The sequence below is a fragment of the Balaenoptera acutorostrata genome, chromosome 8 (assembly GCF_949987535.1).
Source record: "Balaenoptera acutorostrata chromosome 8, mBalAcu1.1, whole genome shotgun sequence".
NCBI classification, from domain to species: domain Eukaryota; kingdom Metazoa; phylum Chordata; class Mammalia; order Artiodactyla; family Balaenopteridae; genus Balaenoptera; species Balaenoptera acutorostrata.
In genome coordinates, this window is record NC_080071.1 from 116,536,293 (window position 1) to 116,561,993 (window position 25,701).

The window sequence follows — 25,701 nt, forward strand, 5'->3', positions numbered from 1 at the left end:
ATTGTGATGCATTGATCTCTCTCAAGTCTCTTTTACTCTGTAGGCTTCGCCTCTATGTCTCTCTGTCTTTTTCTTTGCAGTTTATTTTTTTGGGAAACCAGGTCATTCGTTATGTAGTTTCCTACAGTATGGGTTTTGTTCATTGCAGCTCTGTTAGTGTCATTTACTTTATTACTCTGTCCTCTATTTTCTGTAACTTGACAGTTGGATTCAGGTTAAGTTTTTTCCCCCTTAAGACTACTTCATAGATGGTTGTAAGTCTTCCATTCTTCCATTAGAGGGTACATAATGCTCTGTTGTCTCTCTTTATGGTGTTAGCAGCAGCCATCAATGATAAATGCCTGGAAACATTAATTCATTAACAGTTTTAAAGTGGTAGTTCTGTCCTTTTGATATTGGTAATGTCAAAATGAAAATTACTGTCAAGATTAAAATATTCAGAAATTTATAAGTTTGTAAACTTTCTATTTAAAAATTTTCTTTATTAACAAAACATCACAAAGCAAATCATAGTATAGTCTGCCTCACAACAGCAGCAGTTACTGAACTATATATTTATTGAGCTGTAATAGTTTTTTAAAAAGAGTCTGCTGTCATTGATATTGTTCATTATCTTCCAGAAGCACCTTTTAGAGTCAGTAATGGCAGAAGGAATGTAGAGGTTTATTGGGAATGTGGAAGAAATGAGAATTTCAGAATTGTTGAGATTTATATACAGACTGATATATCCAGTATTTTTAAAAACAAATTTCTATTAGCAGCTGCAGGGTTACCTGTATATAGTGATGGTTGATGTTTGTTTCATTATGGACAGTCTACTAATAGAATCTAGTGTGTCTTTTAAATTATGAAAAGTAAATTTTATTTATTATATAATAATAACAAAGCTACCTAATGTTGTAGGAACGTGTTAGTTTATGTTATGTCCTGCATTGAAAATAGATTGGTAGGAAATGCATCAAAAGTTTACAGTGGTAATTTCTGAGAAGGTAGGATTCTTGGTAATTTTATTCTTTATTTGTATTTTCAGATGTTTTTATGATAATCATGCCTTATAGTCAGAGAAAATGAAGCAGATTTCTGGTTCTTGGAAGCATTAATTTGATTCTTGGAATTACTCATCTACATTGATCAATGTCTTTTATTCATATTATAGTGTAAAGTCTCTCTCCCATCCCTGTCTCTGACCACCCAGTTCTCTTCTCTGGAGGCAACCAAATCAAGAAAATATATTTGTTTTCCTCCCCTTTTTTTACAAAAATGGTAGTAGTTTGACATACTTTTTTATACCTTTTTCCTTTTTGTAATTGCATGATTGATCAGTTTTTATTGGTGGATATTTAGGTTGTTTTGAATCCTTTGTTATTATAAAGTGTTGTATTATCACTTGCACAAGTAAGTCACAGGTATTAATATCTTCTTATTACAAGTTAAGATACTGTATTCAGAAATACTTGCTGCTGAGGAAGCCACATGGGGCAGATGCTAAGTTGATTTTTAGGTGCCAGATCCAGCCACCAGTTTGTGGGTTGCCATAACAAGTGCTCTTTAATCTGAAAATTATAAAACAAACCAAAAAAGGTCTGTGAGATAAGGATTACGTTTTTCCCCTTTCAGTTGATGGCTATGAAAGGAACTAATAGTTTCAGAAAAATACTTGTAATTGCTACAGTAAATTTTTATAAAAACAACTCAATATTTGGGAAATACTTGTATTCATCTAGTGATTTTCTGTTTGATTTTGTTTTACAGTGAAGCCTGCCTACAATTTTCACAGATCTGTATCCTTTCCATGAAGAATTGGTTTTATATATATTTTGCTTGAGGATTTACCTTTCTTTTGGTTGATTCATGACAATTAGAAATTATTCATTTTTATTTAGGAACTCATGCATTCTTGTTTATGGAAACTTTATATTACTAAGTGTCCTTTGAGACAGTAAGTACCTTGTAGCAAATGAAATCATGGGGAGTTTGTTGGTTTGTTTTTTTTTTTTCGCTGTACCGTGCAGCATGCAGGATCTTAGTTCCACGCCCAGGGATTGAACCCCTGCTTCCTGCAGTGGGAGTGCAGAGTCTTAACCGGTGGACCGCCAGGGAAGTCCCCTTGGGGAGTTTTTATAAATTGTGAATAGCTGGAAAGCAATATGATGCAGTTTGGTTGGAATGTTTGAAGTAACTAGCAAGAGGTAAGATGGATGTAAAAGTTATGATGGGAATGTAGTGGATGTTTTCCACTTATGTATGTGATATAGATAAATCATAATTTACATATCACATGCACTACAGGCATAGTGATAGGGTAGTTGAAATTATTTTGTGAACATGTTAGCCGATTATATTGTGAAATTCACAAAGATGATTTCTTTTGCTTTGTTATCAATAGTGTTTCATAAAATTATTCCCTTGTTTCCCACGAATTGTTAGACTTAATTAAACTGTACAGATCCTGTAGTGTGTGTTCCATCAAGTTTCTTTATTGGAGACAGTGGAATTCCCTTGGAAGTAATAGCAGGAAGTGTTCCTGCAGATGAACTTGTTACCAGAATCCACAAAGTCCGGCAGGTGAGAAGGAACAGAATTGTTCTTTGTATAAACATGGGAAAATGGTATGTCAGGAGCTTGACGTTGGAATGTTTTTGGAGCCACTCTGAATATTCAGGAACTAACCATGCTATTAAAAGGTAGTAAATACTGTCTTTCTGGACTGGTTTTGAAAATAACATTATGAAGTTCGAGGTGCCTATACCTAATACATGAGTGACTTCTTATTCTCCCTTCCCTTTTTCTCCCTCAGCCAGCCACATAATGCAGTCACTATTATTTTGTTGCAAAAGGGAGTTGCTGTCACGTTAAGGTCCCTAAGAGTATATTGCTTGACTTGTTTTAAGGACCTTACTCAATTTCTCACTTGCATCCACTTTGGACAAATGGCTAATATAGCTTGTAACTTTTTTCCTTGAATTCTAATTGTAAGAAAAATCAACAGTGTGCTTTAAATATCTTTTTATGCTCTTGTCACCTTGCAGTTGAATTCCATAATGTGATTATGTCGTATATAGGATTATGCATTTTAGATTGATTTACTTGGAAAGTTTAGTACTTCTCCCTTCTATGGAGTACAAATTGACTTGCTCATATTTTGTTCTCATATACCATGGTAAACTTAGATTCTTATCTGTAATTAAATTCCAATGTTTTTTCTCCCTAGATGCACTCGTTAAAAGGTGAAATATCAGTGGCAAATAGTGGCCAGTCAGGAAGTTCAGTCTCTACTCCATCCACCTCATTTGATCATAACAACACTTCTGAAAACTGTCAGTCCAGAAATGTAGAGCTCTGTGAGACACCACCCACTTCTGATACAAAGTCAGATTCTGCAACAGGTAATTTTTAATGTACCCTTTTGGGTACACTAAACACTCCACTATAAAGGCTGTGGATTAATATCCTTAAAAATAAGAATACTGTATTTTCCCCCTTCATGTTCATTTAACTTAAAATTTAATATGTTTGTCATTTAGTGGCAGAGGGGATAAAGTCAGTGACTCTGTCCATCAAACCCAAATAGGCAACAGTCCAGAACAGCTGATAGTAGTAATTTCTGCTACTGTGCTATGGTTCAGGGACTGTCATTATGATACTCATGAGTTTTGTAAATCTCTTCTCAGCCAGAGGATATCGAAAGGACCAAGTGAACTGATGTGTTTGAAATTGTTTTTATAACGTAAAATACTATACACTTTTAAGAGAATTGTATTTGCACTTTTAAAATTAGAATTAAAAGTTAATTGTAAAATAGAGTTTGTAGCAATAGGAGGTGTTACTGCTGAGGGGTTGATAGAAAAGGCAGAGGAGAAATTTTATACTGTATATTAGGGATCATGCACAGTCAGAGTTGTTTTGTGTAATATAGCTTTGTATTAGGCAATGTAGGGTTAGATAAGTTAAGAAGTTAGGATATTAGTATCCTAAAAGGTGATCCTGCTCCAGCATCCTGGATAGATAATCATCAAGGCTCTATTTGAATACATTTAATGACAGGAAGCTCATTACCTTGCTAGGAAGCCTATTCTATTGTCAAAGCCCTAGTTTTTAGAAAAGTTCTTCCTTATATTGAACTGAAATTTGATGCTCTGTAATTTCCCATTAACTTGAGTGCTTTAGTGCTGCTTACAGAGTGATACATAACACTCTGGATTCTGTTATATTCCCACGAAGAGTGTTTGTTGATGTTTTTGTTTTAGTAGGCAATTAATTTGGTTAGACTCAAACTGTTAGACTCTGTCTTATCTGAGGTGAGTAGCAACTCTAATCTTAGTTCTTTGTAGCTTTTTTTTTTTTTAGCTTCATTATGGAAAATTTCAAATATATACAGAAGTAGAGAAAATAGTATAAGAAATCCCATCCCATGAACCCATTGCCTATCTTCCAACTTTTTTTTTTTTTTGGGGGCTGCGCCCCGTGCCTTGCAGGATCTTAGTTCCCTGACCAGGGATCAGACCGCACCCCCTACAGTGGAAGTGCGGAGTCTTAACCACTGGACCGCCAGACAAGTCCCCCAACTATGTTTGATTCATGGCCAGTATTGTTTCATCTATGCCCCCTTTCCTCGTCTCCTTGCCACTTATTATTTATAACACACTTAGGCATTATATCATTTCATCTTTAAAAATGTTGGTACCAGGAATTTCCTGGTGGTCCAGTGGTTAGGAGTCTGCACTGTCACTGCCTAGGGCCCGGGTTCAGTCCCTGGTCAGGGAACTAAAAATCCCGTAAGCCACACAGCACAGCAAAAACAAAACAAAACAAAAAATGTTGGTATCTAAAAGTTAAGCACTTTAAAAAAATAACCACAATACCATTATCCCTTATGAAACCTGGAAAGTTTAACAGTAGTTCCTTTTTATCATTAATTATCTAGGCAATATTTACCTTACACTAAGTTTTTCAGTTTGTTTGAGTTGGAGTCCAATATATCATTTTTTTAAAATTAATTTATCTTCTTAATTTTGGCTGTGTTGGATCTTCATTGCTGCGCGCGTGCTTTCTCTAGTTGCGGCATGCGGGGGCTACTCTTCATTGCGGTGCGCGGGCTTCTCATTGCGCTGGCTTCTCTTGTTGCAGAGCACGGGCTCTAGGGCTTCAGTAGTTGTGGTGTGCGGGCTCAGTAGGTGTGGCTCCCAGGTTCTAGAGCGCAGGCTCAGTAGTTGTGTCACACGGGCTTAGTTGCTCCGCGGCATGTGGGATCTTCCCGGACCAGGGCTTGAACCCGCGTCCCCTGCATTGGCAGGCAGATTCTTAACCATTGAGTCACCAGGGAAGTCCCCAAAATACCATTATTGGTTGATGGTTTTCATAGATTCCCACTGTCACCAGTGTTTTTTTTCTGTAGTTTCCCATACAACCCAGTTTGGGTTTGGTGCATCCTTATGATAATTTGTAAATATTCCTCTAAATTGGTAGTAAAACTATAGGCTTGTTTTACTTGTCAGAGTCAGGTTTATTCTTTATTCTTTTCTGGCAAGACTACTTTACAGCTGTTGCTGTGTACTTTTATCAGGAGATATGTTATGCCTGATAATCCAGTTGTCGTTTTTTTTTTTTTTAATCTATTTATTTATTTATTTTTGGCTGAGTTGGGTCTTTGTTGCTGCGCGCCGGCTTTCTCTAGTTGCGGTGAGCGGGGGCTACTCTTCGTTGCAGTGCGCAGGCTTCTCATTGCACTGGCTTCTCTTGTTGTGGAGCACGGGCTCTAGGCACTGGGCTTCAGTAGTTGTGGCATGCAGACTCAGTAGTTGTGGCTCGCGGACTCTAGAGTGCAGGCTCAGTAGTTGTGGCGCATGGGCTTAGTTGCTCCACGGCATGTGGGATCTTCCCAGAGCAGGGCTTGAACCTGTATCCCCTGCATTGGCAGGTGGATTCTTAACCACTGCACCACCAGGAAAGCCCTCCAGCTGTCTTCTTAAACCTAAAGACAGAACGTCCTCTAGTAAATTGTTATTGTGTTTGGATTTGGTTTTTTAAATTATTTATTTATTTATTTATTTTTGGCTGTGTTGGGTCTTCGTGGCTGCGCGCGGGCTTTCTCTAGTTGCGGTGAGCGGGGGCTACTCTTCATTGTGGTGTGCGGGCTTCTCATTGCATTGCGGTGTCCTCTCTTGTTGCAGAGCACAGGCTCTAGGCACGCGGGCTTTCAGTAGTTGTGGCTTGCGGGCTCTAGAGCACAGGCTTAGTAGTTGTGGCGCACGGGCTTAGTTGCTCCGTAGCATGTGGGATCTTCTTGGCCCAGGTATCGAACCTGTGTCCCCTGCATTGGCAGGCAGATTCCTAACTACTGTGCCACCAGGGAAGTCGCTGTGTTTGGATTTTTATCCGTTGTTTTAGCTTATTGCCATCCATTTTCCTTTGTTTATGAGTCAAAGATCCACCTAAGTTACACACAGCACTTTTTTTCAGCTTGTCCACAAATTATCTTCAGAAGTTTTCTTAAATTTTTTTCTGATATCAAGATATAAATGTCCTTGGCATTCATTTTATTTACTAAAGAAAAGTGATTAATTTCCTACTGAACACACACTGGCTGCCAGAGGTTACCACTTCTTATCCAAGGGTTTCATTCAGTGGTATGCTGGTAAATATTTAACAAAAGGTTGTTTTTTGGGGGGAGAAAAAAAGCCCTTATTTGTAGTGTTTGCTAATTTCCGAAGTGTAAATATTCCTACTATGGCTGATTTCAAGTTACATAGGTGACGCACTGAATGCAGAAGTAAGAAGAGATGTGTACCTTTGGTTCTGCTTAATAATTCTAATATTTCTACTACTGCTGTAATAACTGAAGCACTTACTATGTGCTAGTCCTAGTAAAAGTCTCAGCGTTTTACTTCTTTTAACACATACTTCTCATGACATTTCTATGAGGTTACTAACCCCATTTTACGGAAGAGGTACACTGAGAGTAAGTAGCTTACTAAAGTGACAGAACAGGATTCAACCCAGACTCTGTTGCTCCGCAGTCCATGCTCTTCCAAGGCTCTTCTTCATCGAAAATGTAAAGAAGAATTAAGTTGATGGTGAGTGGTAAGGAAGGAGATAGCAGAGGTTCTGAAAGGGAGTACCAGACCATAGCTATCCTCTACAGCAGGCCAGGACAAAATTCTGGCCTTCAGGAGATCCTTAAAAGAATACTAGTGTAGATATAAAAAGCTTTTCTAAGGAATCATTGTGGTGTGCAGAAGCAGATCCCTTGGGTCATCATAAGTCTAGAGTGATACCCAGTATCAAACTTGGCCTCTAGAATTCCCCCCGCCCTTTTTTTTTTTTTTTTTTTGACTGTGATGCACAGCATGCGGGATCTTAGTTTGTCGACCAGGTATCAAACCTGTGCCGCCTGTGGTGGAAGTGCAGAGTCCTAACCACTGGACGGCCAGGGAAGTCCCTAGAGCTTCACTATTGAATACCATAACCGCAGCTACACGTGGCAATTTTAATCAAAATTAAATACAATTAAAAGTTTAGTCTGTCACCTGCACTGGCCTTATTACCAGTGCTCAGTAGCCACTTGTCCCTGACTAGTGGCTACCCTATGGGATACCAAAAATATTGGACCATGCTTCTTTAGAGTAGAGCCTACCCCTGGCCAGGCATGCTTAGTCTACTTTTGTTATATCTCTCACTGCCAGATTAATATTTCATGTTTTCTCTCAGTGGCTTTCAGCTGGGTAGCTGCCTTATTTCCCATTTATATACTTTTGTGTCCAGATCCAAACGTAAGAATTATCACTAGTAATAGCTCATTTTTTATCTCCTACTCCATTCTTAGGGAAAAAATGTATTGTTTAAGAAACAAGATTGTTAACAGACGTTGTAACCGAAAAGATACATACCTTTTTAAAAATTCGCATTGAATGCAATATTCTTCTTATTTCTTTTCTTTTTTTTTTTTTTTTTTTAAAATAATTAAGGAGGAGAAATTTCAGGCCAGGCCACTGTGTCTCAAGAGCCTGGTGGATGTTCAAATCAGAGACCTACAGAGGAGCTCACCGTCAGAGTGGAAAGGTTTGGTCTTGTTTTTAGAAATAGTATTTTGTTAGAAAAACAGTGGTTTTCAGTTATTTCATTGATTTGAATAAGAGCTAAAATTACACAAATGAAATTTCAGAATTCTAGGTTGAAGTTTTTTATTACCTGACCAACTTATTTGTATCCATAAAAACTACATTCTAGAAGTAAAAACTTCTGTATCTCTGAAGTCATTGGTCAGCTTTAGGTCTGATAATTTTAAGAATCCCTTTTTCACTAGTATTTTGGTATATGTGTTTCCATCTATTACTTCTGCTTTTATCTCTCTGTGTCATAGGATAAGTTCCAGATGGGCAAGAACTTCAGCTAATTTTATGACTATGTACTGAGCCTGGGTTCTGCATAAGTGGGTGTCTATTAAGTGTCATGTGTTATTAGTTGGTCTCATAATCAAATTTCTGACTTCTTGTGGCTTCTAGTTTAGTATTTTTAATGTTGTAGTGATTATCAAATCATAGTCTTATACTATGATTCTTAAAAGATAACTGAGTTAATGGTGAATGGATAAGAAGGAATATTTTAAAATCTTGACTTAAAAATCATTCAGTGTTATATGGAAGTTAAGAAAAATTACTTAGACTTGATATTTTCTTGTTCACATAGATGTCATGGAGAACCAGAGTTCAAAATGATTGCTGACATTGGGTATTTGGGTTAGTTCATGACTCAGTAAAAATGTGCTTCATTTTAGCAAAACCTAGATTCTGATTGTTCTTTATGGGAGTTGGGGCAGGGCCAGAATCTGGAGGTGCAAAGCAGGGTAGATCTCTCACAGCAATGAGAAATGGTGTGTGTCTGGAAGAAGAGCAGCAGGAAACCAGAGTTCCAGGGGCTCATCCTCTTCTGTTTCTTTCTGCTTTGCTAACAACAAGCCCACCACTGTGCACCCTTACTTGCATCACCCTGGGATCCTGGGGTGAAGTGAAAATGAAAAATCAGGAAAAGATTTCGAGACCTGGGGGGAGTGTGAAGAAACATGGCAGGTAGCCCTTTATTGTGGGGTGAGATCAAGTGCTATTTAATTCCTGTGGGAAAGGGGAGTTTCTGTTATTTCTTAATAGTTTCCATTCTTTTTTTTTTTTGGCCGTGCCGCATGGCTTGTGGGATCTTAGTTCCCCAACCAGGGATCGAACCTGGGCCCTTGGCAATGAGACCTCAGAGTCCTAACCACTGGACAGCCAGGGAATTCCCCCCAATAGTTTCCATTCTTATGTAAAGGGGTGTCTGCCTGACGGTTCTGCAAATAGAATATAATATGCCATTTTTAATTAAAAAATAATTATACGTACACATATTGGTGTATATGTGTTATATAGTATAATGAGTCCAAAAAAGATATTTTAAGACATGCACCAAAGTGTTTATACTAGTATCTATGAAATTGGAATTCGAGATTTTTTTCTTTGCTTTGTTCTGGGGTTGCCAAGTTTTCTTCATGGAGCATTATTACTTTTATAGTTAGCCTGTCAGGACAGAATGGGTCTACAGCTGTTTGAGATTTCTTAAATTGAAAAAAACTATAAAGCACTCTTAGAAGATACATATACACAAAATTTGTTAAGCTTTTAAAAAGGGATACTAATGTTGAGATTAGATAAAATGTTGACAAGCTCTTAAAAACGAAACAGTTTTCATTGGGAGGTAACTATTAGCTGCTTAGACAGCATTTCAAACATCTGGGTCATTTGATCATATAATTAAAATCGTGTAAGCACTTCAAATTGTTGCTTGTTACTGTATAGCTATATTGACTGTGTATTGACTATACCACAATTTATTTATCCATTCTACTGTTGATGGATATTTGAATTATTTTCAGTTTGGGACAGTTAAGAATAGAATTGCTATGAACATTCTTTTATTACATGTCTTGGTGAACATATTTTTTGGGTGTATTTTCAGGAGTCTGAATTTCTGGGTCATAGATACTGGCTGAACAGTTTTCCAGAGTGGTTATACCAATTCATAACTTCCGTCAGCAGTAAGATATTTCATGGGTCCTTTTTTTTAACCCTAATGTGTTACAATTAATTTCTCTTACAATTTTTTTTGATGCACAGATTGCTTCAGATTTGGTTAGCGGAACCTCTTCATCCTGGGCCTTATGTCCTTTTGACATCCTTTTTGTGAAAAAGAAATCTGTAGACATTTGGCTAAATTTTTCCTCTGGTGTTGCTGCGTTCTAGTGCATCATTCATTTTTCTCACCGTGTGCACCTAAACTTCATCATCTCTTTCGGGTTCTAAACCATCATTCTTTGAGCATCCCTTGACTTCTGGCACAAGTTGTTCAACTGAGTTTTAACAAATGCATATACCTGTGTAACCCAAATCCCTCTGAGAGAAAGTGCCATTAGTTTTTAAAAATTGGGATATAATTCACATACCATAAAATTCAAAGTGTATGCAATTCAGTGGGTTTTTATATATTCACAAGGTTGTGCAACCATTACCCCTGTCTGCTTTCAGAATCATTAGTTTTTAATTGCTGAGTTTCTCACAGTTGAGAATCAATTTTGGAATTACTGGTTTTTATAAATGTTAGCCTTCAGCTTTTTGCTTTTATTTTTTAACAGTTTTGTGCCATATTTCTGTTTACGTCTTTGTAAGAAGTAAAGCATTTGTTAAGTCATTGATTTATACATATGTATTTGAAGATGCATATTTTCAAATAAATATTCAGGGAATTCCCTGGCAGTCCAGTGGTTGGGACTCCGAGCTCTCACTGCCAAGGCCCCAGGTTCAGTCCCTGGTCGGGGACCTAAGATCCCACAAGCCACATGGCGCAGCCAAAAAAAAAAAAAAATCAAGATCTGATAAATTGGGAGGAATGGGAACTAATCTTAAGTAGGAGGTAAGGCACTTAGAGCTGGAGTGAGGCTTCTGATGGTCCCACTGACTCCTCATGGATTTCCCTAGGGGCAGGGACCAGGTAGGTAAGTTGTGGCTTTGCCTTCAGGAGCTTTTTTGTCTGTCTCCACATTTCCCCAGTTTTTAGCTAAAGAAATCTTCTAAATGTAATTTATATTAATATGAAGTATCTCAGTTAATGTATTTTTTAAACTTTTAAAATACAGACTAACCAAAAAACTTGAAGAAAGGAGAGAAGAGAAAAGGAAAGAGGAAGAACAGGTAAAGTTCATGTGCCTGGCATTGTTTTCCTCTTCCCTTAAGTGAGGGAGCATTTGATTCCCTATTCAGTTTGGCAAACCTGGAAGGGCTTCCTGGTTATATAGTTCAGTGTTGCAGCACAGTGAGGGGAATTATCTGTCTTCTGTAGTAAGGTCATAGTGTACAGTTTTTTCTCTTCTTTTTATAAATTGCTAGGAATAGGTTGGACCATCTTTTCTTCCTCTGCAATGACTCCTTTACGCTAAGAATAAAGGGACTTGAACTAAAATTGGTTTGATGCAGTTCAAAGTTTTAGTTCCTTTTTGTGAAAAAGAAATGAGTAGATATTTTGCTGAATTTTTCCTTTGGTGTTGCTGCATTCTAGTGCACCATTCGTTTTTCTCACCTTGTGCACCTGAACTGCATCATTTCTTTGGGGTTCTAATATACGAAGGTTATCAGGTCTTCAAGCTAAATAAATGACTTCCATGTTGTCCTTAGAGGGCACCTCAGAAACCAAAGACTGGTAATGTTTTTTTTTTTCAAATGACACTGACCGCATCATAATCTTAACAGAACCACTGGCAAAGACTTATAAATTGATAGACATTTGACCATTAACCCATGCTGTTAATACATTCTACTAGACCCCTAGATTTTGTGAAGTTGTTCTTTTCCTTTAGCTGTACCCTACAACCGGCTTTCCCTGCATACAAAATAATATTAAGGGAAGATTATTAAACTTTGTTTTTGGCTCATAAAACTTACTTCTTCTTTAATTCAGAGAGAGATTAAGAAGGAAATTGAGAGGAGGAAAACTGGAAAAGAAATGTTGGATTATAAAAGAAAGCAAGAAGAAGAATTAACAAAAAGAATGTTAGAGGAAAGAAACAGAGAAAAGGCAGAAGATAGGGCAGCTCGAGAGCGTATAAAACAGCAGATTGCACTGGTGAGTATTAAGTTTATTTTTAATGCTTGACTCTAGAACATTAATGAAATTGTTTTTCCATGCACAATGGTTTTGGTTTACTACCAGACAGGGCCCACGAAAATAGTAGATTTTAGGGACTCGGAGCATACCAATTCTCAGTTTTCTTTTCCTAGAAATTGTGTATTGAATTAAAATACAGTTAAGATTAAAATTGAGATGATTTTTGGGAAGTAATTTTTCTCAGTGTTGTATTATGAATTTTATCAGTAGTCAAAAGGTAGTTTTCAAAGATTCCCTAGGAAAGAAGCTAAGAATTTGCAACGTCACAGGCTCTGCTAGTCATAAGCATTCTTTTTTAGGACATTCAAAGGATTTAGACACATCAAGCTTTAGGATGGTTTTGCAACAATTGCTTTTATTTTTTATTTTTTATTTTTTTTTAAATTAATTAATTAATTTATTTTTGGCTGCATTGGGTCTTTGTTGCTGTGCACGGGCTTTCTCTAGTTGCGGAGAGCGGGAGCTACTCTTTGTTGCGACGTGCGTGCTTCTCGTTGCAGCGGCTTCTCTTGTTGTGCAGCACAGGCTCTAGGTGCACAGGCTTCAGTAGTTGTGCACACAGTCTCAGTTGCTCCGTGGCATGTGGGATCTTCCCGGACCAGGGATCGAACCCATGTCCCCTGAATTGGCAGGCGGATTCTTAACCACTGCGCCACCAGGGAAGTCCCAACAATTGCTTTTAGAATTAAGCAGTTGTAATACATATTACACCCTACTTAATATTGTTTGTTCATTTATTCATTTAGTAAATATTTATTGATTATCTGTTATGTGCCAGACCTTGTTCCAGGCTTTAGAGAGAGAATAGTGACCAAAATCAAGTCCTTGCTTGTTTACTAATAACTCTGATCCCTGAAAGTTGATAAAACTAAAAAATACCAGAATCAGAGTGATGAAGTTCATGTATGGCCTTAAGGAATTTCATGCATATTTATGTTCCTTATGTTTGGAAATGTGTAACTAGATCTTTATGGCAGTGAAATATAATTAGTATCTAACAACTGTTTTAAAGGACCGTGCAGAGAGAGCTGCTCGTTTTGCAAAGACAAAGGAAGAAGTAGAAGCTGCTAAAGCTGCTGCCCTGCTGGCCAAACAGGCAGAAATGGAAATCAAGAGAGACTCTTCCATAAAAGAAAGAAGGTACTTTATTTCCTGCTAAAATGTATGTGTATACATGGCAGCTGAGGAGAAAAGCAGTTGTGGGCTGCTTTTTAACACTGATGTGTTCTGTGGATTAGTAAATAGTTCTACAAGAACATATTGATCAGTTTGGCAGCTGCCAGTGGTATTTGTCATTGAATGTCAATGTACAGCATAACGGTACTAAATACATGATGTTTAAAAGAAGGCTGAAGAAATCCTTTTCAAAAGACAGAAAGCACATACATCAAAATGATTATAGTGATTATCTCATGTGTACTGGAATACTTTACTTGTTAGAATATCAAGTCAAACAGGATTAAGCAAAAGAGGGAATCCGTTGGCTCTGCAGCTGGGAGTTACAGTGATAGAATTGGTTAGGCAGATCCAGGGATCTAAAGGATATTATTAGGACTTTTTCTCTCTCCTTTTAATCTCTTGGTTTCTGTCTTAGCTCTATTCTCAGAGAAACTCTTTAGATAGTGTCAGGAGATCCTAGGGCCTCCTGGCACCTTCCAGGATCGTGAGCTTCTGATCCTAGAGAGGAAAGACTAATCCTTTTTCTCATTCACTGAGAATTCTGATTGGCCCCGTTTGGGTCATGTGGCCATCTTAATACCAATCACTATGTCCACTTGTGTAGGCCAGCTGGTTGGGGTAGTAGACATGTCCACCCCTGTGCTGAAGGAGATAAGGAAATATTACTGATAATCATACCCGAATGAATGAATGAATTGGAGGGATAAGGCAGTTCCCAAAACAAAAATGTGGTGCAAAGACAAAAATTTAGATTTCCAGTACATACTGCTAGTAGGATTACGGTTAATATTTGTTTTGTTCTTTGTACTTTTCTGTATTTTCTATATTAGAAGATTAACAATTGAGACTTCCCTGGTGGTGCAGTGGTTAAGAATCCGCCTGCCAATGCAGGGGACATGGGTTCAAGCCCTGGCCTGGGAAGATCCCACATGCTGCGGAGCAGCTAAGCCAGTGCGCCACAACTACTGAGCCTGTGCTCTAGAGCCTGCGAGCCACACCTACTGAGCCCGTGTGCCACAGCTACTGAAGCCTGTGCGCCTAGAGCCCATGCTCTGCAACAAGAGAAGCCACCGCAATGAGAAGCACGTGAACTGCAGTGAAGAGTAGCCCCCACTCACTGCAACTAGAGAAAGCCCGCGCACAGCAATGAAGACCCAACGCAGCCAAAAACAAATAAATAAAATAAATAGAAACTATTTTCCGAAAGTAATAAAATACTTAAGAATATATTTAACAGAAGTGTAAAACTTGTACACGGAAAACTAGAAAACATTGTCGAAATAATTAAAGAAGACCTAATTAAATACGTGGAAAGATATTTTGTTTTCATAGATCAGACTATATTGTTAAGATGGCAGTAATCCCCAAGCTGGTTTACACATGCAACACAATCCCTCTCAAAATTCCAGCTGTTTTTTTTGCCAAAATTTATGCAGGAATCTGATTCTAAAATTTATATGGAAATGCAAGGGACCCAGAATAGTCAAAACAATCTGGAAACAGAACAAAGTTGGAGGACTCATACTTTCTGGTTTTAAAACTTAACTATGAAACTACGGTAACCAAGACAGTGTGGTATTGGCATAAGGATGGACATATGGGTTGATGTATAGGCATACCTCGTTTATTGCGATAATACTTTATTGCAGTTTTTTACAAATTGAAGTTTTGTGGCAACTCTTTGTCGTCAGTTGATAGTTAGCATTTTTAGCAAAAAATATTTTTTAATTAAGGCATGTACATGGTTTTTCTAGACATACGCTACTGCACATTTATTAGACTGGAGTATAGTATAAACATAACTTATATGCACTGGGAAACGAAAAATTTCATGGGACTCGCTTTATTGTGATAATTGTGGTGTGGAACCAAACCCACAATATCTCTGAGGTATGCCTGTGATAGGAATTGAGTCTCTAGAAATAAACCTATGCGTTTATGATCAACTGATTTTTGAAAAGTTTACTAAGACCATTCAATGGGGAGAAAATGGTCTCTTCAACAAACGCTGCTTGGACAAGTGGATATCCATGTGCAAAATAATAAATTTGGACCATTATCTCACACCATATGGATCATCTACCTAAGTGTGGAAGCTAAAAGTTAAACTCTTGGGAGGAAAAGAAATGAGGAAATCTTGTGATCTTGGAATAGGCAATGGATTCTTAGACAGGACACCAAAAGCACAAGTGACAAAAGAAAGCAACAGATAAGCTGGACTTCATCGAAATTAAAAACTTTTATGCTGGGCTTCCCTGGTGGCGCAGTGGTTGAGAATCTGCCTGCTAATGCAGGGGACACGGGTTCGAGCCCTGGTCTGGGAAGATCCCACATGCCACGGAGCAGCTGGGCCCGTGAGCCACAATTGCTGAGCCTGCGCGTCTGGAGCCTGTGCCCCGCGACGGGAGGGGCCGCGATAGAGAAAGGCCCGCGCACCGCGATGAAGAGCGGTCCCCGCACCGCGATGAAGAGTGGCCCCCGCTTGCCGCAACTGGAGAAAGCCCTCGCACGAACCGAAGACCCAACACAGCCAAAAATAAATAAATAAATAAATAAATAAATAAGAAAATCCTTTAAAAAAAAAAAAAAAACTTTTATGCTTCAAAGGATATCATCAGGATAGTGAAAAGACAACCCACAAAATTGGAGGGACTTCCCTGGCGGTCCAGTGGTTAAGACTCCGCACTTCCACTGCAGGGGGCACGGGTTTGATCCCTGGTCAGGGAACTAAGATCCTGCATGCCACACAGTGCGGCCAAAAAAAAAAAAAAATTGGAGAAAATATTTGCAAACCATATATCTGATAACGGACTTGTAACTGGAATATAAAAAGAAGTCAACAACAAAGAAGCAAACAACCCAATTTAAATATGGGGAAAGAATTTGAATAGATATTTTTTCGGAGAAGATATACAAATGATTAATAAGCACATGAAAAGATGCTCCACATTATTAGTCATTAGGAAAATCAAATCAAAACCACACCTTCTAGGAAGCCTAAATTTAAAGTGACCACCAGGACTTCCCTGGCGGTTCAGTGATTGGGACTCCACGCTCCCAATGTAGGGGGCACAGGTTCCATCCCTGGTCAGGGAACTAAGACCCTGAATGCCTCATGGCCGAAAAAAAGTAAGTAAGTAACCGCCAAGTCTTGGCAAGGATGTGGAGAATTTGGAACCTTCCTACATTGCTGATGGGATTATAAAATGGTACAACCGCTTTGGAAAAACAACTTGGCAGTTCCTCAAAATGCTAAGCAATTCTACTCTTAAGTATATATCCAAGAGAGTTGAAAACAATGTCCACACAGAAACCTGTACATGAATATTCATAGCAGCATTCTTCATAATAGCCAAAATGTGCTAAGAACCAAAATGTCCATCAACTGAAGAGGGGATAAACAAAATATAGTATATAGCATACGATGGAATATTTTTCAGCAATAAAAAGGAAGGAAGTACTGACACTTGCTACAACTTGGATGAACCTGGAAAACATAATGCTACATGAAAAAAGCCATTTACCAAGAAGTCACACATCTTATGATTCCGTTATAGGAAGTGCCAGAAACAGACAAATCCACAAAGACAGAAAGTAGATGAGTGGTTGCCAGGGAAAGGGAGAGGGCGGAGCGGGGACTGACTGCTAAAGGGCTTGGTTTCTTTTTGGGGTGATGGGATGTTCTGGAATTGGACAGCAGTGATGGTTGCACAGCTCTGACTGTATTAAAAGCCACTGAATTGTACATTTTAAAGGGTGAATTTTATCTCAAAAAAGCTGTTGTTAAAAGTAATAAATGAGGTTTGACTGTGGAAAAAAACCAATTTTCTTTTTATTTTCTCTAATTGGAGAAATATTGGACATACATTTCTCTATAAGTTTAAGGAATACAGCCTGATGGTTTGATTTACATATATTTTGAAACGATTACCACAGCGCGTTCAGCTAACATCCATCTTCTCATACGCAGTTGGCCCCTGGACAGCGTGGGGTTGCAGTTGGCGTGCCACCCCCGCGTAGTCAAAATTCCGTGTATGGCTTTAAAGTTGGCCCTCCATGTCCACGGTTCTGCATCCATGGATTCAGTCAGCCGTGGATAGTGCAGTGCTGTAGTATGTGTTTATTGCAAAAAATCCACCTCTACATGGACCCGTGCAGCTCAGACCCCTGTTGTTCATGGGCTAAATGGAGATACAATTAAAAAACCTCTTTCCTTACGATGAGAATTCTTAGGATTTACTCTCAATAGCTTTCCTATATACCATAACAGCAGTGTTAGCTATAGTCGTCTTGTTGTACGTTACATTCCTAGTACTTACTTACCTTAAATTGGAATTTTATACCTTTTGACCACCTTCCTCCAATCCTCCCTCCCCAACTCTCCATAAAAACCTGTTTTCATTACACATTTCCACTTCCATTTTCTCTTAGTTTTAATGATATCGTTTGAGAAGGTGTATAAGTAAAGATGCTGAGTTAAATTTTCATTTTCTCATAGCAGTGTTGCGAGAATTCAATTCCGTCTTCCTGATGGTTCTTCCTTCACAAATCAGTTCCCTTCTGATGCTCCTCTAGAAGAAGCAAGGCAGTTTGCTGCACAGGTAAATTTATGTCTTGAGTTGTAATGAAGGTAGGTGAATGGGTTATTAGAATGTAGGAGGGGAAGTTTTCCAGGCAGGATTTGAAGAGTATGAATAAGTCATGACTTATCCCCAGGAGGGAGGCACAAGATGCCTCTGGGATGTTGTGGAGCTTCCGTCATGTATGAGTGCCATATGGGAACAGCATATCTGCTTGTTCTGTAAAAAGACGAATTTGCTGCTATTGTAAAATAGACTCTGGAAACTTTTCTCAGTGCTTAGTACATTCAGTTGGAGGAATGAAAAGCAAGTGATTTTCCAAAAGTCTAATCTGAAGGAGTTGTCCTCTGTAAAAGATGCATTTTTTCTTAGTCCTCTCTATGAATTTTCTGCAAGTTGCTTAGAATGCTTTGGGGCTGGCAGTTTTCCCACCATCTGCCAGTTGGTCAAACCTAAAGATCAATAATCTTTATTTGGCAACAAGTATCTTCTTCAGGAATTTACTTCCAGAACATGGCCTTATTCAAGATCTGAGTGGTTGTGAAATTGACATCTTAGAAGAGAAGATATGAGTACTTTTAGTACTTTTAGTTAGTTTTTGTACTCTGATTGATTACTTTTTCAAAATGAGGCATCAGATGTCCTTTAGGATCTAGGCTTGTTATACATACCGGTATTTGTTTTATGTATCACTTCAAGATTAAAATTAGGATTCAGACTTTTCTGCTAGACCTCTTCTGCATTTAGTCTGCCATCTCACTTATAGGTCCCAAGAAAAGGATGCCTAAAAAGTTATATGCCTTCTTCCACTGGTGAGCTTGGCTAGACAGTATAAAAAGTTATTTTAATAACCCTTTTCCCCAAGCTTTATAGTAGAATCAACTCCAGATAGCCTCTTTCATCCTTCTTTTGCCTTGGAGCCCCACTTGGGGCCTCCCCAAATGGGGTGCTTCTGCCACAGGTAAGTGAAGAGTGAATCACATGAGTTAAAAAGAAAGATCTTTAATTGCATCAGTCCTATTAGAACTTCATCTCAGTACAGTGACAATTTTGTGACCTTACGTTGAGTGAGAACAGTGAGAGGTAGTATGACCTAGAGTAAAAAATTACAAAAAACAGAAATTAGACTCTTCCTTTGGAAGATTTTATAAGTATAGGTGATTTAACATTGTGAAAGTGACTGTGATGCTTGCCCACTGTAAATTCCTGGACCTGGGATTATGTGTGTAGTATGGGTTGATTATGGACCATTTACTCTCTGAGACAAGGAGGAGGCAAAAACTCCTATCACATGTATAATATGAGGGAAATTCTGGTCTATTCCAGATTTTTAATACAAAATACCTACAATCCAAATGGGTATTTGTGAGATATTAATGTAAGTTTGCCAAAGGACAGTGAAAACTCTAATTGCAAACTGCAGTCATACTTAAGATATATAATTGTTCATTTTTATTCAGTGTATTTATATAGTCTTAGGAAACATATTCTTGCTATTTCATGGTCATTTTTTGAGCTTTAAAAGCTTTTAAGTACTATTTGGATTTGATAGCCTTCAGCTATTTTTTGAAGCACAAAGTTTTTATAAATGTTTTTTGATTTTACATTTAAGTGAACTTTTAAAATTAAAGCAGTCATTTTGGATGCATATGAGTTTGTAATATCTTACTTTAAAAAGGCTCCACTGTAAGGTTTTAAAACTTATTGTTATGTTACAGACTGTTGGCAACACTTACGGTAATTTTTCATTAGCAACAATGTTTCCCAGGAGGGAATTTACCAAAGAAGATTATAAAAAGAAATTACTGGATTTGGAACTTGCCCCAAGTGCTTCAGTGGTCCTGTTGCCAGTATGTATACGCATATGTATTCTTTCTCTTCCTATAGTCCTGTTTGTTCTGCTCTTGATCTCTTCTTACAATTAGAGGAAGGGAAGGTGAAAAGTGTACGGTGGGTAATTAAAATCCAAATTATCAAAAAATGTTAGATCAATTTATTGTTCTATTATCCTGGGCTTTATATTTGTATTGCTAGTGAGACACAATATAAATTTTCAACTTTTTCCCTCACCTATTTTCATGTACAAAAAACGACCAGTAGGAGAGGAAAAGAAATGTAGAATATCTGCCTAATCTACTGACTTGGTGTCATTTATTTATGTATGAGTATATGAGTACTGTTTACCAATTTTTTTAAAAACATTTTAATCTAAAAATAACATTCATTTTTAAACATATTAATCCCATCTGATCGTAACAATATTTTAATCTCTGATTTTAAAAAAGGCTCAGAACCTTAAATAATTTTGCCAAGGTGCCACCTTAAGTGCCAGAGCTGGGATGAGAGCTTGGGTCTTCCATATCTTGGTTAGTATATGGTAGTGCCCCCTAACTCACAGTTTCTCCTTCCATGCTTTCAGTTACTCATGGCCAACTGCACTTTCAAAACATTACATGGAAAATTCCAGAAATAAACAATTCATAAGTTTTAAATTGCAGGCCGTTGTGAGTAGTGTGATGAAATGGTGTGTTGTCCCATCTGGAACATGAATCATCCCTTTGTCCAGTGTATCCATGCTCTATACGTTACCTGCTCATTAGTCGCTTTCTGGCCCTCTTGGTTATCGGATAGGCTGTCGAAATATTGCAGTGCTTGTGTTGAAGGAACCCTAATTTTACTTAATAATGGCTCCAAAGCTCAAGACTGATGATGCTGGCAATTTTGCTAGTCCCTTATTGTGCCTAATTTATAAATTAAACTTTATCACAGGTATGCATGTATAGGGAAAAACATAGTATATGTAGGGTTTGGTACTATCCATGGTTTCAGGCATCCACTGGGGGTCTTGGAAAGTATTCCCTGCAGGTAAGCGGGGGGACTACTGTAGTTTACCCAGATCTGAACTACAGCCCCACACCTAAAACAGTCCTCCAGTAATCAGGATTAATTGTATTCATTGAGATCTGAAACCTTTCCCTTTTTAAAAATCATTAAGAAAGACTTTTAAAATCAAAATTGTTAATTTCATTACAAAAGTTCTCTTCAAAATAATTGGTTCATGTCACTGAGAAACTACTTTCTAGTTTCTGTGTTGTGATTACTCCTTTAAAGAAAAAGAGCTCCAGGAGTTCCTAGAAGTTTATACACTTGAAAAACAGCAAAAGATGGCAATTTTACCTTCTTGCAGTAAACTGAAATCCACAGGACTTTTCCAGGTAAAAAAGTTTATCTAGAACCTTGAGTGTGATATGGTTGGGCTGATGTAGTCTTTATCTAGGTTTCTTTCTTAATTTTTAGGCAGGAAGACCAACTACATCCATGGTACATTCTTCCAGTGGCGACTTTTGGACATTCTTGGGGACAGTACTTTACCCATTCCTTGCCATCTGGAGATTGATCAGCAACTTCTTATTTAGTCATCCTCCTCCTGCACAGACCTCGGTGAGAGCAGGATCACTGGAATCCTCAAACCTTGCATCGTCCAGCAACTCAGAAAAAAGGTATTTGTTTGTATTTTCCCCATTTGCAAAATATGTTCGTAATGCCCAATGCCTTATTCAAAATGAAAAATTTTGTTATGGATACTTTGCCTTTTCTCTGTATAAGGGGGAAAACCCAACATGTTCTGGGAAGCTCAATACCTGCGTTTTCTCAGCCATCTTTCTAAAACCTATTCCATGGAAAGCAACTTCACTGCTACTGATTTTATTATTTCATTTATTGAATTCTCTTTATCCCATAACAAAAAGCATATTTTTTTCAGGTCTAAACAGTAATATCTTTTCTTGTTACCCATGTTTTGTCTGACAAGATAATTAATTTCTCACAGTCATCTTGCATGATTACTTTAGAGGGATCATTGTGCTGTAGATAATTTAACTGCCTCCTCTGGGTCAGTCAGAGAAGGACCAAACTGGATGTTCACTTGAAAATGAAATAACTCTTCAGAGAGTTATTTTGGACTAGTTCCTTAACCAAGAGGCCTTACTTTTGTTGGAGATGGCCAAGGTTTGAATGGTAATACTGATAGACAACACTAATGATCTTAGCTCATACCTCTGTTAAAATTCTACATATTTGAAAGAGGTTTACAGGAAGTATTTTCTTAGAATTCAAGATTATACCCCCTTCTAATAATTAATAGCACAATTTATTACAATATATACCTAGTACTGTTCAATACTTTATTGGGTCATTAATAGCAAATCCTCACACCAATCATATGTGGTAAGTAATGAAAATCCTTGCATTTGTCTGCTGAAAGGGGATCCCTAATCTTGTGTCCTATTGACTCTCTAGATGACAATTTGTGTTAATATTGTGACTGGGCTGATGCAGCCTTTATCTTTATTTCTTTCTTAACTATTAAGCAGGAAGACAAGTACATTACTCAAGTGGGGACAGAAATTGTTCTCTAGTTTTAGAACAGCATTCAAACTAGGTCTTGTCAGGTCTGAATTTCAGAGCTCTTACTGAGCAATGAATGGAAGCATTTCATCCTGAATTACTGGCATATAGAAGAGCTTGCTGTGTGGGTTTCAAAAATTTATTTCAGGTAAGGAAAAAGGTCTTGGGTTGGGGCAAAGGAAGGGATGAATGTATATCCGAGCAGGTGAAGCTTCGTGTTCCACTACTGGCTTTTGTTTTTCTCTCTCCCTTCCCCTGTAGTGCTGGAGAATGTATTAGCGTAAATTTCACCTGTTTCCTTTCCATTTTCAGATGAAGAACTGTTTGTTCTAAATTGTCCATGCAGAAATAAATCACTCTTAAAGATTCTGAAAGAATTGAAAATTGCTAACTGACCATTTCTGTATGAATGGAGTTTGGGATAGCCTCTAGGGTGTTGTGTAAGTTATAAATAAATATTTTAGTAGATACATCAGCTTGCATAAATAATAAAGGAAAGATTTAGTTGGCAAGTGGTCCCAGTCTTCTAAAACTTAGTGAGTCACCAAGAAATACATGGACAACATGATGTGACTAGTTTGGCTTAGAGAACAGATGAAGTTACCCCGCCAAAAATGTGTAAAGTCTAGTACTGCATTAGTAGATATAATGATCTCCATGGACTTTCCTTAAACTTTCCTTAATACTAATGGCAGTTTAAAGGAAATGGCTTTGTATTACTGCTGTTTTCATTTTATATCATCATCTTCTTTCCTCCCTCTTTTGTTATATCAGGGAACCAGTCAGAAAAAGAGTGCTGGAGAAACGGGGGGAAGACTTTAAAAAGGAGGGCAAGATATACAGATTGAGGACTCAAGACGATGGTGAAGATGAAAACAACACTTGGAATGGAAATTCTACTCAACAGATGTAGTGTGACAAGTACAATATGTGCAGTAATCATTGTTTCTCTTATGATTTAATTCAACTAAAATTCTACTGGAGAAGTGGGACTGCTTTATGTTTTCCAACTCATCTACAAAGTGTCTCTTTATTCCTGCTTAGTGGGTTAAAGTTGTTTAACCTCAGACAAGTCAAGAGATAAAATAACTGGCTGCTAGGTCCTTGTATATGGTAACCAACTGCTAGAAGCCTAAAATAACAAAAGGTCTGCGACAGCCTCCCTTTATCAGCTTTCTTGTTTAGTATTTCATATGCCCATTAGCCCTGTGCTCTCAGATGATATGTTTTGTTTAGGGCTGTTTTGCTCCAAAACTCCTCAGCCCACACAGAGTAACTGGTATGTCACTGAATAATTTGATTTTGAGTCAGAGCGTTTTAACTAGCCAATCAGATGATAATTTGGGTTTAACTTTTCTCTTCTTGCTCATCAGCTGCAAGCAAAATCTTGTAGTTTTTAATCTTACTTAAACACTGAATAAAAAATCTTTTCCAAAAATCAGAATGATCTTATCTTTGCTTTAAGTTTTGTTATCCTAGCATCTTTTTGTTGCACAGGGCTCTGTGGAGGTCATGTGTCTCTGATACCCCCCCACCCCCCTGTACTGCCCTGGAACTATCCCAGGAAAGGAGGTGACCACCTTATCTTAAATATCACTGCAGGAAGAAATTTTCTGACACACACCGATGCTATGTTACTGTCTCTCCTAAGTCAGGGAGGCATCGCTTTGTTTGCATAATGTTATGGTCTTTGTTCCCATCGGACAAAACAACTGCTGGTCTACAACTAGTTCTCTGTCACCTTTATACTGAAGTTTTGCTCTCAGTAATGATAATCACTCTTCAAAGAATTGAAGTGCCTGTATTGTAGGACAAGAAGTAGGGAATTAAGATCTGCCTTTTGCTCATTTGGTTATTCTTAAGAATTTTAGGTTCTTAATCTGACTAACATGCTACTGTATGTTTATGGTGGTGGAGACACTAAGAATGTTTGAAAAAGGGAGTAAGTTTGACTGTTCCTCTTCTAACCTTTTGTGTTTAGATTGGAATAGAAGGACTCTGACTTTATTTTGTAATGGGAGGAAGAAATTTTCCCAGAGCAAACTTCGTTTTTCACCTATGAAGTAACAGTGACTTTAAAAAATGGTAATAGTGTTGGCAAGGAAACAGTGAGACCAGGTATGTTGTTGGTAGGAATGAAAACTGGGATAATCTTTCTGAAAAACATTGTCAGAAACCTTAAATATTTCATGCTCTTTGATCTAATAAGTTTTTCGAAGGAATGACCATAAATGCAGGCAAAATTTAGGTATAAACGTGTTAAGTTTTACTTATTTTACTTCAGAATTAGAAACCAACTAAATGCCTTCTGCAGAATTAACTTTTGCTGAGGAGAAATGGCACAATACTAATTCAACAATTCAGTTTAACATATTTATTGAGTACCTGTTATGCGTTCGGGGGAAAAAAGCAGGATACAGAGCTGTAAGTACAGTATGATCTCAGCTTTATAAACACATTTTATATAGAGGTAGTACTATGTATTAACATAATGTAAAGAAAAAAGAAAACGCACCAAACGTTAATGGTGGTAAGAGTGGTTATATATAATTTTAGTTCTTTTTTGCATCCTTATATGTTTTCTCAATTTTCTGTAATGAAATTACTTCCATAATTTAAAAAGTGAGCTTGAAAAAGAAACATCTCCAGCAAGCATCCCATTTAAGTAAAGGTTTGTCGTCTTTAAAACCATAGCAATATGTGAATAAAAAACCAAGTTTGCCTTGAAAAAAAATCAAATAGAGATTCTTAGAGAAACGTACATAAAAGAATGATTCACAGTCTTTGAGTAAGAGGATCCTTCCTCAATTTTATATTTTAAAAAGTGTACGTGGTAAATTCAAAACCATATGGAACGCTATAAAATGACATCCTCCTCTTTGTATCCTATCCCCAGTTCTAGTCCCCAGAAGTTATACCTCTATTAAGTTTCTTTTGTAGTTTTCAGAAAAATTTTATGCATACATAAGCAAATATGTAATCTTTATTTTTTAAATAAATGGGATCATATTATATATATACTACTACTCTGCATCTTGCTTTTTTATGTACACAGTCTTGAAGATCTTTCCCCATTCAACACATAGCTACCTCATTCTTATTAACGGCTGCAAAGCATTTCACTTGATAAACTTACCCATTCTCTGGTTGCATTCATTGGTTATTACAGTTTTTGTGCTTGTGTCTGTTTTTCTGTTACAAACATTGCTACAGTGAACATCTTTGGGAAGGTGTCTTCTTAGCTGTGGAAATATACTTGAACGTCACTGAGTCAAAGGGTGTTTGCAGTTTGGATTATAAAAAATGCTGGGGAATTGCCTCCTGTAAAGGCTCTGTGAATTTACAGCAGCTA

The 25,701-nt window shown here is 37.6% G+C and overlaps 1 protein-coding gene across 2 annotated transcripts in view; it reads left to right on the forward strand.

The window, feature by feature from the left end:
• Positions 1 to 25,372, forward strand: part of UBXN4 (UBX domain protein 4) — a 34,337-nt gene extending 8,965 nt beyond the window's left edge. The window contains exons 3-13 of one of the 2 annotated variants that reach the window (XM_057550945.1): positions 1,753 to 1,781; positions 2,447 to 2,565; positions 3,212 to 3,386; positions 7,965 to 8,058; positions 11,159 to 11,213; positions 11,977 to 12,141; positions 13,196 to 13,323; positions 17,864 to 17,963; positions 19,661 to 19,792; positions 21,240 to 21,442; positions 23,124 to 25,372. In XM_057550945.1, coding sequence (XP_057406928.1) covers positions 1,753 to 1,781; positions 2,447 to 2,565; positions 3,212 to 3,386; positions 7,965 to 8,058; positions 11,159 to 11,213; positions 11,977 to 12,141; positions 13,196 to 13,323; positions 17,864 to 17,963; positions 19,661 to 19,792; positions 21,240 to 21,442; positions 23,124 to 23,262 — 1,339 coding nt within the window. In that variant the 3' untranslated portion in view covers positions 23,263 to 25,372. Of the gene's footprint in view, positions 1 to 1,752; positions 1,782 to 2,446; positions 2,566 to 3,211; positions 3,387 to 7,964; positions 8,059 to 11,158; positions 11,214 to 11,976; positions 12,142 to 13,195; positions 13,324 to 17,860; positions 17,964 to 19,660; positions 19,793 to 21,239; positions 21,443 to 23,123 lie in introns of both variants that reach the window. The other variant, XM_057550944.1, reaches the window with a different exon arrangement.
• The last annotated feature ends 329 nt before the right edge of the window (positions 25,373 to 25,701 follow it).